Below are 16,709 nucleotides of genomic sequence, written 5' to 3' on the forward strand. Positions count from 1 at the left end.
GACCGTGACTCAACACGCCCGCCGTTGATGCAGCGGGGGGCGGGCCAAGGACGGCGTAGACGAGCATGGGCACGTAGCCCAACATCATGCGCTGGGGGCAGGGCCCTGGTGCGTTTGTCTAGGCACTACGCGGCCCGCCGCGTCCTTTTGCCCGGGCCTTCAGCCAGAGCAGTTTCCCTCCCTCCTGCCCTGGGGGTCATGCATGGGTTGTGTGGGTTGTGTAGTTTCTTGTCACAGCCGCAATTTAGGCATGACAGGGGCCTGTTGAAATGGCGCCAATTTGTGCACTGGAAGCCCTGGGGGTGTGGGGGGTCTCCATAATGAGACCGACAGGGATGCAAGTGTGGCTTACCCGGCTGGGAGGCCAGGGGCTCATAGCCAAGTGACCAAGGGGCCCCAAAGTGAGGTGGATGCCTGGTGGGCCCGGGTGTGGTCGCTTCCCGGTGAAGAGACGGATGACGAGGGCCTGCTCTCCCGGACGTGATGAGGCAGGCCACGGACATCTATGTACCCTCGGGCTAAGCAGCCAGATGGCTGAGGGGTCAGGCCCCTGCTCATGCCAAGCCAACCCCCACCTTAGGGAGGCATTCAATAAATGGCTGTGGCCATTTTTATGCCAAAAGTGAGTTGCGTCTTCCTTGGGAAGCTGCTGCCCTGGTAATCAACCGAAGCCTCCATGGGGTATGCACAGATTGTCATGCACACGTCATGAAAGAGATGTCCAGCAAGAAAGTAGGGGAAACCTTGATGGATGGTCAGGAGGGAATCTATGAAAAAAATTAATCAAAACAAAACTTTAAACCGTTGCTTGCAAAAGCCTCTTGATTTAGTATTTTAGAATTAACAATTCTATCATTGTGCTTTTAAAAGCATTTTTACGTCTTATTCAAGGCAAGTGCTCATTTATCATAACATAATATAGAAGTCATTTCTCTGCATTAATGGCCACCTCTCTCTTTTCAGGCTCTGGAAGCCCATGGCTACAGAATTCACAAGATGTTGGCATCTCAAAGGCGCCATCCTATTGCAGCTTGGTTGAAAACATTCTGTCAAGACACAGCACGAGGGTCCCGCACAGGGCAGAAAAGGAGCCGACACGTAGCAACAGTCTGAAGAAAAGACGGTCTTTCTTACAGACGAATTATACCTCGCAAGTCAGTTTCCCTTTTGATCCACTTCGCGCTCAGGAAAACATTGAGTTTAATTGCTGTGGTGGAGAAGTGGAACTTTCTGGTGCCTCATGTTCACCAGCTGGACTTTCCATCGAGGACACGGAGAGAGACCTGGATCCTCTCAATGCCGAACAACTAGTCCAACTGGACTCTTACAGAGAGGCCACGAATTCTTCTACCTTAATGGAGATGGAACCGGAGACGTTGGAAACGAAATCAGTAACCGATTCCGTTGTTTCTTCGATCTCTGCTGTTCGTTTGCTGGGTGCTCAGGAAAGTGAACAGATTTCAGATTTCCCAACTAGCTCCTTCTCCAATAAGGGGGAGGACGAGAGTCTTATTGTCTCTTCCTCTACACTTGATCAGAACATCCCTTCATCAGAATTATCCTTTCAGCTGGAAGAGATTTGCCCTGAGAAGGAAGAAGATCCCCCAGAAACATCTTGTCGCTTTCAGGAGCGTTGTGTGGCGACCACAGAGCATGAGCCAGAGGAAAAACTGGAGTGGACATCAGAAACACCACTCGACTCCGGGGTTAGCTATTTATTGATTGAGGAAATAATACATACAACCACCAAACCCCCTTGGTCTGTGGACAGCCATCAGAACAAACAGTTAATTTGTGAGCCAGCTTTGGATCCTGATATTCCTTCTACGGACCAGGTGGAAAATCATGAACAACTTGTTCTGGACCCCTGTGAGAGAGTCCACGATAACTCTGCCTGGAGTGAACCCAGCCAGGCATCTGAAAGGCTAGAGAATACAAGTAACAACTTCAGCAAAGATTCCTTTCAAAAATCTGGAGATCCAAAGCAAGCGAGTTTCCCAAGTGTGACCGAGCTACTTTCTGACGGTGAAGGGACTTCAGAGATAGTTACTCCTCTCTCCTGGCTTTCTTTTAACTCGATGGTCGATAACACAGAACCGCATCAACAGAATGACGATAAATACGAAAGCATTGTCGGCCCACGTTTCCCATATGTTAGTCAGGCCTCGTTCGAAGAGGATCCTGTGCTCTCAGATTGCTGGGGTCCACCCGTATGCCACATATCAGCCGTAACTATGTCTCATGACAGGTCTCTGTTTGCGGAATTGGACAATGACCAGAAATCAGATGGGGAGCCCATCACAAATAGTGCCACAGAGTATAAAAACAAACAGCCCAGTCCATTGGCTGTTCCCACCGAGGATAATGTGGAACAGAGAAAATACGACCATTCGAACGGGCTGGGCTACTTGCCATTTGGCATTTTGTGTGAGCCTGCAGGGCCTAGCGGGGAAAGCGGTGTTTCAGGGCCATCATTTCTGCCCTGTAGCCCGACAGAAGGTGCTGCGGGCCCTGTGATCTGCAGCCACAAAGACTCTCCGGCTTTGAATGCCAAGGAAACCGTTTCGCCCACACCTCAAGCAGACAAATGTAGTTGCCAGTTTTCTTATGCCAGCTGTTTCCACGGGCTAGGCAACGAGTCGGCATTTGAGGACACCAACCCAGCTCTTCAAGGTGCTTCCGAGGAGCCATTAACGACCCCGCCGGCAAGAAGCCCCCTGTGTTTAGACTTTGCCTCTGTGAGGTCTGGTCGGGAGCGCAACAGCGCGGATGCCGAGCCCAAAGACTATCACAGCCGCGTTTGGCTTCTGGACTCCCACATCGAAGCCCTGGGCCACGTCAAAGACCGGCTCCACGCCTCCCCGCTCGACTTCTGCCATTTGTTAGACCACGTGATGGAGCTTCAGGAAACCTTGAAGCTCTTCTGGGGGAACCGAGCCAAGCACCCTCGGGAGAAGTGCTCGGCCTATTTCTCGGCAAGCAAGAACACCTTGTGCATGGAGTCTCAGAGGCTGATGTCCAGCTGCCAGAAAGTCATCAAAATATGCGGGCTGTCCACTGAGATACAGGGCGCCATTCAGGAGACCTTCCGGCACCTTCTTCAGCTGACTGAGGCGTGCTTCCATTTCACAAACTGTGGCCTTTGTAGCGGGAGGCACAAAGATCTCGCGGCCAACTTGAAGGATGTTGTGTGCAGTTACCACCAGTTTGTTCAGGCGGCCCAGCAGGCCGGTGAGAAGGGCTGTCCTAGCTTGAGCATAAAACTGCTTGTGTGCCAGTACACCGCCCTCACGGCCGCCTTGTTCTGCCTCGTGCAGCAGTTCAAGGCCCCGCCTTCTCTGTGAGATGGAGGCTCTTCCTCCGGGGACTCTCCTCCCTGCACCTACCCCATTGCTTTGTGGATAAGAACTCAGCCAAGTGTCTGTTGTTGAAACAGTTAGCCCAATAAAAAGAAATAAGCTAATCTGTAAAAACTAAAGACGATGATTCAACTTTCTGGCCCCATTCTTTGAGGGATGTTCATGCTCAGAGCTTACATGGAGGTCAGCATGGATCACTCCTTCCTCCTGTTTTGGGTGGATGCTCAACTGGTTGTTTTTCTGTGCCACAGGGTAAAGCTCCCACAAGTGATGAATGTCTTTCGTGAGTCTCAGGGTCCCTTCCAAACCATTGCAGTTGTACATGTGTGGTCTTTCGGTATCATGTCAACATTATCGATAAATGCTCCAGGGGCTAGCTTGCTGAGCTAAAATATGTCGCCTGGATTGGCGGGTCAGAAAGGTTTCCACTGGTGTGCCAATTTGCGCAAGTAATAACCAAGGCTGAAAGTCAGCAATCTCTATTTGGGAGAACCTGGCTTCCGATGCTTTGGTGAGGCAGACCGGTGTCTTTCCAAAGAATACCAAAGGGCAGATTGTTATTGAAACGAGATGGCTGTAATGTTGTGGGATGAATGCACCTTTTCAGCACAGTCCATCCGCCCCTGCTGGTGTCCTGTCGATGCCCACGGCTGCGTCACGTGCAAAGTGTTGGTCGTGCAACACGTGCGGCTTGAAGTATGGGGTGGAGAGCACTTCCCAGCTCTTAGTCAGCTGCCGGATGGCCACAGTGGGAGCTCAGGAAGTTTCACTGCCTCTTCAGGCTTAGGTGCTTCCCTTGAAAATGTATTCCATTGGCAACAAAGCACTCTCCGAGCAAAATAAGCCCAGCGCATTAATGGCCATTCCCTGAAAAGCAACATCAGACTGCTTGCCTTTACAGATTGCTTCTCTGTAATTAGCTTTAAGGCCAGAGCCCCCAGTGTATCCTGCTGGCTTACCTTCTAGCGGACCTCACATGTATGTATTCCTAGCATTTTCTCAGTTCACTTCCTGCATCTCATGGAACAAGCGGTTGCCTACTAAAATCTGTGCCACAATAAAACAGTTACTTTACCCCCCACCCCGCACAGGATCTCTTTGTCATCTTAGTTTCCATACCTAACCCTCTGGATCAGCCATTCTTAACAGGGGCCATATGGTCCCCTGGGGGGCCCTGGCACATTTGAAGGGGACCACAGACTGAAAAGTGTGAGAAGGTGGAGGGGCAAAGTGTTTACAGGGGACTCTGGTGATTGAATCAATGAAATATCCCTTTTGTCATATGTGACATTATTAATTGCTAGAAAGTTTGACCATCGTCAAATAAACAGAAATCTTTGCATCCGCTGGAATTAATGCATTCAAGGAAGCAATGGATGCACATGCTTCTCTTGGTTGAATTTCTAGAAATCTGTCTCATGTATAAGACAAGATACATCGATTACCATTAGTTCACTGTTGATTTAGGCCTTTTTCAGCTTGGCGCAGTGTGTAAGCAGCCAGGGCACCTGGAACCTCAGAAAAGTTCCTAAAAGGGCCATGATGCAAAAAAGGGGGGTTGAGAATGGATGCTAAATTTACTGTCCTGTTATAAAGGGAGGCCCAGTGTTCTTGGAAAACCCTTGAGCACTGGGAAGTCTTTTATGTGCCTCTTTGTCTGTTGAGATGAGCCTCATGTGGCGCAGAGTGGTAAGGCAGCAGAAATGCTGTCTGAAGCTGTCTGCCCATGAGGCTGGGAGTTCAATCCCAGCAGCCGGCTCAAGGTCAACTCGGCCTTCCATCCTCCCGAGGTCGGTAAAATGAGTACCCAGTTTGCTGGGGGGTAAACGGTAATGACTGAGGAAGGCACTGGCAAACCACCCTGTACTGAGTCTGCCATGAAAACGCTGGAGGGCGTCACCCCAAGGGTCAGACATGACTCGGTGCTTGCACAGGGGATACCTTTACCTTTACCTTTAATGTATCTGGACATATGCTTAACATATGTTCAGGTCTCAAGGGAAAGTTAATATTAAACATTTCTTCTAATACACCATGAACTTTTACCCAAAATTTTCTTACTTTCCCACATCTCCACTACATGTGAAAAAAGGAGCCACTTTTTCATTACATTTCCAACAAACGTTATTTGGTATTTTAGCTATTTTAGCAATTGCTTTAGATGTAATGTACCATCTATAAAACATCTTATACCAGTTTTCTCTTAAGATTTGACTGTTTGTTAGTTTGGGAATCTTAACCAATATACATTCCCAGTCTTCCATTGTAAAATTGATGTCAACATTCTGCATCCATTTTATCATGCATGTCTTAACCTGTTCCGGAACAGGTTGAAATCCTGGGTTTCTTAACAGCCCTGGAAGAGTTGCTGAACAGAGCAGAAAATCTCCAGTAGAATGCAGAACCCACTACCTACATATTTATTCAGGTTCCCTCCTATATGCAAGGCCAGGGAGGCTGCGGTGTTGACAGACTGGTGTTGGATTTCTTGGTCTTTCTCTTTCAGTCTGTTTTTTTCTCTCTCCTCGTTACTAGGTTTCTTATTTTCTTTTGTCTTTGTACTTTCCCCTGTTTCCTTTTCTTGATTTGTTCTTCTCCTGTTTGGGTCTCTGTCTCGATCAATCGAGGTAGGTTTTGTTATCGGGTTAAGAGTCTTTCTTTGTTATGACAATTTGGTTTAGGATCTCTAGGTTGGTGATGGCTGCGATATGAACCGAATTGGCCCAGATTTGTAGGGGGTTAGTGGATTTTTTGGCAGTTAAGATGTTTTGAATGGGTGGGTGTTGAACATGCTACATGAGGTAAGACTTCCTGTTTTTGTTTTGTTTTGGTTATTCCTTCTGCCAGTGTTCGCCTGTAGCAACAAAAGATAACTGGAGTCTAGTGGTACTTTAAAAACATAACAAAACCTATTCCAGTATAAGATTTCTCAAGTCAACACTCACTGCATCAAAAGTTTGACTATTTCAATGTGTATTTTACCGTGCAGCTTGCTGTATATATAAGGCTACTGAAAGAAGAAAAGGGCCATATCAAGGTCAACAAAGAAAATAGGGGGGGGGAGAGAAATCGGGGCTTTTAGTAGAATGTTAATTTCCCTACTGCAAATATTAAACAGTCATTCAGCTGGGAAAGTCACATTCAACCAAGAATCTGAAGCTATATCCCCCTGAAGAAGCTTGATGCGAAATGCGTTGCAGTTTCAAATATATTTGAGATTCTTTCTCTACAAGCACTGGTTCATTTTTTCTATGTTCTTTATATATATAAGATGTAAGGCAGGGGTAGTCAAACTGCGGCCCTCCAGATGTCCATGGACTACCATTCCCATGAGCCCCTGCCAGCGAACGCTGGCAGGGGCTCATGGGAATTGTAGTCCATGGATATCTGGAGGGCCGCAGTTTGACTACCCCTGGTGTAAGGCCTCAGCAAAGGGCTTTCAGGGCAAAAGAGAAGCAGGGGTGGTTTGCCTTCCTTCACAGAGTCTTCCTAGGCTGTCCCCCATCCTAAACCTGGTTAGCTTCTGAGATCTGGCTATACCATCGTTTTTTTTAAATAACCAAAGTAGAACAGTACAAAATACATCTTTATGCTAAATAAAACAGGATCGTCGAGGCCTAGCTTGAAACCCACCTAGGGGAGGCTAATAGCTGACATGTTAGTCTAATACAGCATTCAAGTTTTCTTAGACAGATGTTTGAATTGCTTTCCAGTTGAAACATTCTCACAGTGAAGGTTCTGTACGCTGAAAGGGAGGGGGAGAGAAGAACATCCTGTCCTTGGAGGCCTACAATTAATGTTGACGTTAAAGAAATCAATAGAAGATTTTAATCCCTTCAATAGAAGATTTTAATCCCTTCTAAGATTCAACCAAACAGACCAATCGATTGGTCCGCATAGCTTCTGAGAAACGGGAGGGGAGATGAGTCTTCTACACTGCTGGCAATCAGAGTCCCACAATTTCTCCTGCAAATTCCTTTTGTCACCGGGCTGCGTCCCGAAGGACGTATCCTTTCCCTGGAGAAACGGCGGCTTTAAGGGCCTCTGCCCAGCTCTTGGTCTCATGGTATGTTGATAAGGCATCAAACACTATGGAAGATAAACATTTAAATCATGAACTACAATGATCCTTTGGAACTCTTCCGCAGGTACAAAATATGGAAGATGAACTTCAGTGTATTGATGTTACCCCAGTTTCCAACAGAAACACCTTGCAGAGAGCAAGGGAGGTGCCTGAACATAGTTAGCTAATATCTTTTGTCTTAAAATGAAGGGCCCATAAGGCAGACAAATCCCATTCAGAGCCCTGTTATACTGTAGCCTTTCCCACAGCAGAGTTTCACAAGTAGTAGCAGCTGCCACAGAAACATTATTTTAATTTGCACAGTAAGTCAAGCTGTCCAGTGGCCTGTCAGAAACCCTGCAGGACAGGAGATCAGTTGGCAGACACCATGGTGTCTACAGAACCCACTTTGAGAACTGCTTGGTAAGAATGTTGAATTAGAATCTGGGAGACCCGAGTTCGAATCCACACTTCACCTTAAAGCTCGCTGGATGTCCCTAGAACAGGCACTCGATTTCTCTCTCTTTCTCAACTCATAAAATTGTTGTGAGGACAAAATGGGGAAGGGGCAACAGCACATGCTGCCTTGAGCACCTTAAAGGAAGGGTGCGATAAAAATGTACAAGCCAGAGAAATGGTTTTATACCCCACTTTTTCCTGCCCAAAGGAGTCTCAAAGCAGCTTACAATTGCCTTCCCTTCCTCTGCCCACAACAGACACCCTGTGAGGTAGGTGAGCCTGAGAGAGCTTCTGACAAGACTGCTCAGTCACAACAGCACTAACAGGGCTGTGATGAGCCCAAGGTCCCCCAGCTGGCTGCATGTGGCGTAACGGGGAGTCGAACCCGTTGTGCCAGATTAGAAGCTGCCGCTCTTAACCACCACACCACCTTTGAAACACCTCCATGTGAAACCGGCAGCAGGCTACACTACCAAGCTGTCCTGGCAGTCTTCAGCCAACATAATCTACTCCACTGAGCATCCAGGAAATAGCATAAGAGCCTCACCTTGATTAATTGCCAAAGTTGTCGAGTGATAGTTTTTGGCATTGACTTTCTTTACCATGTACTCTTGGATCGGTAGCCGTGCCATTTGTAGATGCTGCTCCTGGGCGTTCTGGAAGGTCAGTCTCTACAAATAAAAATACATGCAATAAATAACCATACAAACCAATCTCTTGGGGCCTGTTTTGTGAGTCGTGACGTGTGCCACAGTGTCCAACGGATTGTAGCTACTCTGATAGCTACTACAGTCACTCATGCAGAGCACTCCTTTTTGGTCCTCTTGCTGCTCCCTGTTCACTAATTCCACCCCCCTTCCCAGGCAGAATCTGGCTTCAGGCAGCAGCAAAAGACACAGAGTCTGAACAAGTCCCAAATGGAGTGACCAAACACACAAGAGAACAGAATATAGAATCACAGAATCATAGTTGGAAGGGACCTCCTGGATCGTCTAGTCCAGGGGTAGTCAAACTGCGGCCCTCCAGATGTCCATGGACTACAATTCCCAGGAGTCCCTGCCAGCATTTGCTGGCAGGGGCTCCTGGGAATTGTAGTCCATGGACATCTGGAGGGCCGCAGTTTGACTACCCCTGGTCTAGTCCAACCCCCTGCACTATGCAGGACACTCGCAACCCTATCGCTCAGCCACTGTCACCTGCCACTCCCTTGAGCTTTCACAGAATCAGCCTCTCTATCAGATGGCTATCCAAGCGGTTTAAAAATTTCCAAAGATGGAGAACCCACCACCTCCCGAGGAAGCCTTAAATCATATTTAAGACTTTTAAGTCCTAAATATTGTACCTATATTGCTAATGGAATTTTATCTGTCATTATCGTTTTAGCTGAATTATGTATGTATATTTAATATATTTCAGCTAAAAAGATAACGGATAAAATTCCATTAGCAATTTAGGTACAATACTTAGGGCTTAAAAGTCTTAAATATCATTTTTCCATGGTCATTATGACTCTAATATTCCTGGCTGCAAGGGCATAAAGAACTAATTGGTTGGAAATATATGGATCAGTATCAGACAATAAAAATATCAATTTATCTTGCTCAGACATCGTGGATGCATCAGGAATTAACCTTAAAATAAAATTCTTCCTTGGCTCATTGTGTAGTGGAGCTCATCATACAGTAGATAGATAACAATAGGTACAGCTCACCTTTTGAATGCTTTCATCAACCAGCCCACCGAGGACATACACTTTGTGTGGCTCGACTTCCTCCAGAGCTGGTAAAGAAAAGGACATGAGCATATGTCAGCCAACGATCCAATCACACCAGAATGGTAATTAAAATACGGGAATACAAAAATGTTTCATTTCAAATGTGATGCTGGTATACTCTTAGTGCATATATGGCATCATGTGCTCTGGACCTGTGGGTACATGGCTGTGTGCTTTGTTGCAGAAATGATATCCATTTACTTTACATTCCAGGTTTGCTTTTATTTAACTATAAATCTGTATAAGGGCATGTTTATTATTTATTTCATTTCTACCTCGCCTTTCTGCCCACTGGAGATCCAAAGCTGCTTATTCCATTCTCTCCTCCCCTTCACCCTCACCATGTGAGTTAGGTTAAGCTGAGGGAGTATTAACCTGGCTCAAAGTCACCCAGTGAGTTCCCATGGCAGGAGTGAGGATTTGAACTCAGGTCTCCCAGATGCTAAGCCAACACTCCTAACCCCTACCTTTCTCACATCCTGATGACATCAGAGTGCTCCTCACCCAGCCCATGAGCAACAACCCATTGGAGTCCATGGGGAAAACCACTGGAATTGCCCATCATAGAATCGTAGAGTTGGAAGGTACCTCCTGGGTCATCTAGTGCAACCCCCTGCACTATGCAGGACACTCACAACTAAACTAATCATTCACTAAATGTAACAAGAGTCTTTAACCTCAGAGGCACAACGTACCTTTCTCAGCATCTGGAGTGAGGTATACAATTGTTTCTAATGGAAATAGGTCAAGGTAACTTTCTGGTGTGACATCAATCTGAAAAATTTTGTAACAGTCATGCATGAGATTTTTAAAAGACCTTGGGAGGCAGGCATTTGGCCAGGACTTTTAATGTGCATTTTAATGCACTGTAACCATGACTTCTTCCTCACCATTTTTCCCCAAGCGCAGTTTTTGCGGGAGGTGAAAAGAGATTTCCGATACGAATCAAACTCAAGAGAAGAGTCATTTAAATGTTTTTTTAATCATGCTGGAAAATAACTATCCAAAGAAGAAAACAAGGGTTTATTCTGTGCTCAAAGGCTGGCAACTCCAAGCAATATGGGCCCTTCAAGGATTAATTATCACAAAATTCCCCCTTCATCCACCTCTTCCTCTTCAGTGAAGTCATAATTCATTCCACCTTTGCCTGTCATGACTCCACCTTTGGGAAAACTTAAAAGGATACATACTGAAGCAACAGATCTTAGCTTTACATACACATTAATAGGGCCTGACTGGGTGAGAACAGACAAGGAAAGAAATCTTGAGGTCACAGCTGACAGCACTATAAACAATATTGATGTGCATGGCAGCAGCAGAAGTTTAACACCAGCAATTGTGAGGAAAGTTACTGAAAATGAAACAGCTAATATTATAATCCTTGGCCTGGATGGCCCAGGCTAGCCCAATCTCATCAGATCTTGGAAGCTAAGCAGGGGTTGACCCTGGTTAGTATTTGGACAGGAGACCACCAAAGAAATCTGGGGTTGCTATACAGAGGTCAGCAATGACAAAATAATCTCTGAGCATCTCTTATCTTGAAAACCCTGCGGCAGCCTTTCTCAACCTTTTTACCATTGAGAAACCCCTGAAACATTCTTCAGGCTTTGAGAAACCCCAGAAGTGATGTCAGCAGGCCACACCTCCCTGTCACACCCCCGGATGCTATTTGTCACCAGAAGTGACATCACTCAGACACTCCCACCAGATGTGACATCATACTCTGTAGGCCCTCCCCACTTCCCCAGCACCTGAAACAGCCTAGCGACCTATGCCACTGGGCTGGGAATAGCCCTCTGAACACCGACCCTTGGAGGCAATATAAGGAGACCCTTTGGGTTAGTTTTCATTTTTCATCGTTTTCATTTCAAACATTCATTTTTTTAAAAGGACTTACAATGTAATTGCTGAATCCATCATTCATCCTTAGGCACTCTTCAGCAATTGGGCTGTTTGGCACAAACCCAGTGAGGTATAGCCAAAAGGGCTTCTGGGATTTCTTGTTAGACCCATACAGCCTTCGTATCTGAGCAGCAAGGCGGCTGATTTCCTTCCGAAAAAAACAACAGACAATAAATTGGAATGTTCTCAAATACTGGCCTTACGCTCTTTTTTCCAGCTCAGGTACCTTTCAAACATCTAAAGTTTTTGTTACATTCCTGGCTGGCACTGCCTCTGCCTGGACCCTGCAGTGTGAGGGATGTGGAGGATTTGGGCAAAATACTCCAGACTTAACTAGGTACCCTCCCCCCAGCTCTTTCTATAATTTAGTAACTAGCTTAGAACAAATAAGTAAAGAAGCAGCATGAGGGAGGTAAGCAGTAAAACAGAGGCAGCGAAACAAATTTACCTCCTCACTACAACCTTCCTCCTCAACTTTCCCACAGCTGCAATGGTCTAGTATGCAACCAGGAAATCTCTGTTGCTTCCCCAGTTGCACATGAGAATCTGCTCCTTGGGTCTTTCCAGTGCAACTGTGACTTTTTGAGTCTTTCGCATTTCCTAAAAAGCTGTATGTGTGCATAAATAAATAAGTGGAGAAGGGCTCCAGGGGTGGCCAAGCTGTGGCTCTCCAGATGTCCATGGACTACAATTCCCATGAGCCCCTGCCAGAATGACACTGGCAAGACTCATGGAAATTGTAGTTCATGAACATCTGGAGAGCCACAGTTCAGACACCACTGGTCTATGCAATGTTGACAACCTGGACTCAGCTAGGTTAAGCGTGTGAAGCTGGAAAGAGACCACATGGAGACACCCCAGTCATAAACAAAAAAATTCCAAAATAAGACATTGACTGGCACACTTAATGATCAGCAGCCCCTAATCCCACACTTGTGGAGGAGCAAAAAAAATGTCTGAATACTCCTCCCAAATCTTTCCAATCCCCCCCCCAAAAAAATATTTCCAATGCTTATAAACTTAGCCATGTCAAGATTCACTTTTCTTTGCTTTTTCTACCTTTTTAGTCATGTGAGTGGTCATGCTCAGGTCCACACACAGCCAGGGGCCTGTTTCCTTAGCTCCCAGGAGGCGCAGTTTTGTGATCCCTTTTAAATCTCTCTTACTGAGTTGGGGGGCTTGATCTGAAACACAGAAGGAAATGGGAATTATGGAAGAGAGGAGGGAAAGCATTTCTAACCAACAAAATTTGGCATTTTAAGCATCTAAGTTGAACCCTCTATGAGATTATGGCTGCCTGTCAAAATGCGCATCCACATAACCTGTTTGGAAGTATACATTGGTTAAAGCTTCCCCTTTGACTTTGTTTGACCACCAATGATTATCATTGTGTCTAATTTTACACTATAGATTTATATTGTGGATCAAAACATCAAAAAAATGGGGACAGGTACAGTTAGGATGTATTTTCCACAAGCCTGGGAAAGGTTTAATTTTTAAAAAATGAAATGTAAAAAGAAAAAAAACAGAATTTAAAAAACTCCTGAAATAATAAACACAGTGTCTGCTTCTTTGAGAAAAGAATGTCATGAAATTATGTTGTGGTGGCCATTTTGGCAGTTGCTAGGTTACCACTAGGTTACCACTGACCAATATTATTATTGAGGATTCTGGGCCTCCATTAGCATCAATGTGGAGAAGAGGAGAGAGACAGCCCCAAAAATAAAAGATACAGCATAAGAGATAGGGATGGCAACAAAGGAAAACTGGATCCAACAAAGAAAAGCTGAAGAGGGGAGAAGGGATAGAAAAAGATGAGTAGATCGGGAAATGAGGAGGGCAAGGCTGCCAGAGGGGCGGGGCGAGACAAATGCAAGTGGATGGGAGAGATGGAAAGGCATTGCAGGCACACTAAGGGGAGGTGGGAGAAGACAAGTAAGAGAGAACGGGGAATTCAGATCCTCCCTCCAGCAGTTCCTCACAGGTCCCCCATTCCTGTGTGCAAAAGGTTTGTCTGGATTTTTTTAATGTTCAGATAACCACAGGGCCAAACACTTAAAAAAAAGTGTTATGGTGTTATGTATGACTGTTCAAAACTCTGATTTCAGTGGCACCTTTAAGTGTGCACACACACTTCTTCAGAGAGAGAGAGGGACTATACTTTGTTGGTCTTAAGGACTTGGTCTGTTAAAAACTCAATTCTTGATCGCATAAGCTATTGATATACAGCAAAGCTTATAAGAAACTAATTTTTGAGAAAAGTAGGTTGGGACTCTAGATCACCTGTGGCTTTCGGATTTCTAGACTCAGGGAACCATTTGACTTTGGCATGCCTGCCAAAGCTTATGAGTAATCTTCTAAGGGATCCTCAAATGACTCACAGCACTGACCAGGTCTGCTGGACTTCAGTATTACCTTGTGTGATCACAGCATGCACCCTAAAACATTTCTGACTTTAGGAATTCTGTGTCTGGAAGCACTTGACTACTTTTTGTTTAGAATTCTACAGCTTGGGACCACAGCAGGGGTGCTTAATCCTTATAACACCAGGACCCTAAGCAGAAATGACTTCAAATGTTGCCTGTATATTCCACAGGCGTGTTCCAGCTCTGGTGCAGGAAAGGCAGAGGTTTCCCTCACCCCATCACCCCCTCCACTGTTATCCCAAGCTGAACTGGATCCCCCTGGGTGCCATTTAAAGTGGGGGGAAATGCCAGAGATATCTGATAATGGATCTTCCAAATGGATTTTACATTGTACCTCTTTCTTCAGCAAGCTTAGCTCTGCGCCGCTCTCTCTCGCATTTCCGTTTCTTCTTCTTTGCTGAAATTATCTTCTCCCAGTTTCTCTGCTTCCTTAAAACATTTCTCTTAACAAAAACAAAAGAAAATTCTAAATGAATTCATATGGAGTGTCTCGTCAAGATTGGAAATAAAGCATCTCTTTTTTAAATGACATCTCCAAATGTTTCACCTGTCTATCCACACACAACAGACACCTTAACGTTCATGCTGGCTATTTGCTCTCATTGCCTATCTATCAAATCAAAGCAAAAATCCATTATCTTTACAAAAGAAGAAAGGCATACTTACAGGGGGATTTGTATCCACTACCAGTGTGGTGTAGTGGTTAGAGCACTGGACCAGGGATTTGGGAGACCCAGGTTCAAATCCCTATTCTGCCATCTAAGCTCACTGGGCGACCTTGGACTAGTCACACATGTTCAACCTAACCTACCTCATAGGGTTGCTGTGACGATAAACAGAAGGAGGGGAGGGGAGAATGTTCAAAGTCATTTTGGGTCCCCACTGGGGAAATAAACAAGGCATGTATGAAATATATAATGATGACCCCAGTTCAAAATGTAACTGCTGACCAGCCAATTAAAAATTTGTATCCACTTGGCAATGACCACATCTGTCCGTGCAGCTTGTTACGGCTACCCAGCACCATCCACTCATTTTCAAACGTAGGCCATCTTTCTCATGTAGTACATACCGAACACCCAGCCTCATTTCCCGGGACCTGGCCCCTGATGCTTTCACAGCCCACGTCAATCTGCAGGAGCCCAAAAGCATCCCAGAGGTTTTCTCCGTTTTCCTGGCAAGCAGCTCCATCGTTTGGCTCACGACCACACAGGTCTCTGTCCTCTGTCTCACATTCAGGGTAGCTCATCATGGCTCCGTGCCCCTGTAGGCTGATTTGGGGAGGAGGGGAGGGTAAAAATGAACATAGAATAAAAAAGAATGTTAACCTGACAGGGTCAAATTGCCCCTCCTGGTAACATTTGCTCCCAGCTGGAAGAAAATGCCTTCTGCCAAGCCAGATAAGAGGTCCTTCTATTTCACGAGGGTCTTTTCTGACTGGCTGAAGTATCCCAGCATATTAGCCTTCTTGCTTGCTCACTGCACAGGCTGGGGCTGGAGCTCAGGAGTAGACTTTCTGCTTTGTCTAAAGAAGGCCCCAGACTGAATCTCCAGTTAGAAAGATCAGGTGTAGTGGGTGACATGAAAGAGCTCTACCTGAACCCTCAAAGACCTGCTGCCAGTGAGGGTAAGCAACACTGACCTTAGGTCTGACTCAGCGTAAGGCACGAGAAACCTCACAATTACTTATAGCACTGAATTTGAGGATGGCTCCCAACAGTGCTGCAATTGTAATAGATGGAGCTGTTCTGTAGAGAGGGGCTCCTGGAGAGAGATGGAGCGAACCACACAAACAGGCTGGGCCCCAGGAATCCTTCCCACTGAGAATTCTCTCAGGTCATAGAAAGTCCCAGTGGCATTCTTGGGTGGCACACAAAACATGTGAATTACAGTGGCATTCTTGTGTGGCACACAATGCATGCAAATTAAAGTGATTGACATATATGTATGAAATGCACTTCAAGAAAACAAAAGAGAGGACTCCACAGCAAATCAGCTTATGGATCTTTATGGAAGAGCCAACCGTGCTTCGCTTATGAGCTCCGCCAAGATCAGGCGAGCCTGTGCTATCCAGATCAGAGCTGTACTCCCATAGCAGGTCCCTAAAACATATTAAAACCGGCTTCCGTCCAGTTTGCGGCTTCAACCCACGTGCATTCAACGTCCGCGGCGCCAATGACGCCAAAAGATCAGCATTTGCAACTTACGCCTCCTGAAAGGTGAATCAAACCAGGATGATCTGCTGCAATCAGCTCTTCCACTAGCAGGGACTGAACCGGAATTCAGAAGCGGAGCTGTAGCATTCGCACGCCGCTTCTGAAACTAAAGGTCCTCCCAGCGGAACTTCCCCGACTGTCACCTCCGCAAAGGAGCCCGCTGCATTCTGGGAAGTGTAGTTTATCAAATCCGACAACCACTCCTGTTTCAGAAGTGCGTAGAGCAGACTGAGGAAGTGTTACGAGATGGGATTATTAAGAAAGGGGCAGGATCGTGTAACAAGGTGGTACCGAGCCCAGATATCCTTGGGCGCAGGTCCCGTTTGGGAGATGGAAGGAAGGGTTGCCATGGTACCTAACTTGGTAGAAAGTTCCATTGTTTTCATTTTCGTCTCATATTCTGAAATATTTTCCAGACTTCTCCTCCTGGCATCCCATCCCCCCAAACAAAACTATAAACCAGACCCCTAAGGATTCAGGCATTATGTCGGAATGAATTCAACGGGACTT

At 46.0% G+C, this 16,709-nt stretch overlaps 2 protein-coding genes across 6 annotated transcripts in view; one reads left to right on the plus strand and one right to left on the minus strand.

The window, feature by feature from the left end:
* Positions 1 to 5,470, plus strand: part of FRMPD1 (FERM and PDZ domain containing 1) — a 92,721-nt gene extending 87,251 nt beyond the window's left edge. For all 4 annotated transcript variants that reach the window (XM_077345526.1, XM_077345527.1, XM_077345528.1 and 1 more), the window contains one exon: positions 964 to 5,470. In XM_077345526.1, the coding sequence (XP_077201641.1) occupies positions 964 to 3,344 (2,381 nt within the window). In that variant the 3' untranslated portion in view covers positions 3,345 to 5,470. The remainder of the gene's footprint in view (positions 1 to 963) is intronic.
* A 1,392-nt stretch (positions 5,471 to 6,862) lies between these two features.
* On the minus strand, positions 6,863 to 16,505 carry TRMT10B (tRNA methyltransferase 10B). Of its 2 annotated transcripts, XM_077345530.1 has the most exons (9): positions 16,191 to 16,499; positions 15,056 to 15,254; positions 14,318 to 14,426; positions 12,617 to 12,741; positions 11,553 to 11,705; positions 10,351 to 10,429; positions 9,593 to 9,660; positions 8,429 to 8,552; positions 6,945 to 7,448 (listed from the first exon to the last, which is right to left on the minus strand). In XM_077345530.1, exons 2-9 carry the CDS (start codon positions 15,233 to 15,235, stop codon positions 7,342 to 7,344), a joined length of 945 nt encoding a protein of 314 aa, XP_077201645.1. In that variant the 5' UTR covers positions 15,236 to 15,254; positions 16,191 to 16,499; the 3' UTR covers positions 6,945 to 7,341. The 2 variants fall into 2 exon arrangements, with proteins under 2 accessions (XP_077201647.1, XP_077201645.1); XM_077345532.1 differs by lacking the exon at positions 10,351 to 10,429 and having other exon boundaries at positions 6,863 to 7,448; positions 8,429 to 8,550; positions 16,191 to 16,505.
* Between the last annotated feature and the right edge of the window lie 204 nt (positions 16,506 to 16,709).

This window comes from Paroedura picta, chromosome 7 (genome assembly GCF_049243985.1).
Source record: "Paroedura picta isolate Pp20150507F chromosome 7, Ppicta_v3.0, whole genome shotgun sequence".
NCBI lineage: Eukaryota > Metazoa > Chordata > Lepidosauria > Squamata > Gekkonidae > Paroedura > Paroedura picta.

What these genes read in the sequence shown, in the direction of transcription:
- TRMT10B (XM_077345530.1), bottom strand. Translation starts at nt 15,235, where the DNA reads ATGATGAGCTACCCTGAATGTGAGACAGAGGACAGAGACCTGTGTGGT. An exon ending in CACTCCAGATGCTGAGAAAG is followed by an intron (nt 9,661 to 10,350) that starts GTACGTTGTGCC and finishes TTTCTTTACCAG; the next exon opens with CTCTGGAGGAAGTCGAGCCA. An exon ending in TTGATGAAAGCATTCAAAAG is followed by an intron (nt 8,553 to 9,592) that starts GTGAGCTGTACC and finishes TTTTATTTGTAG; the next exon opens with AGACTGACCTTCCAGAACGC.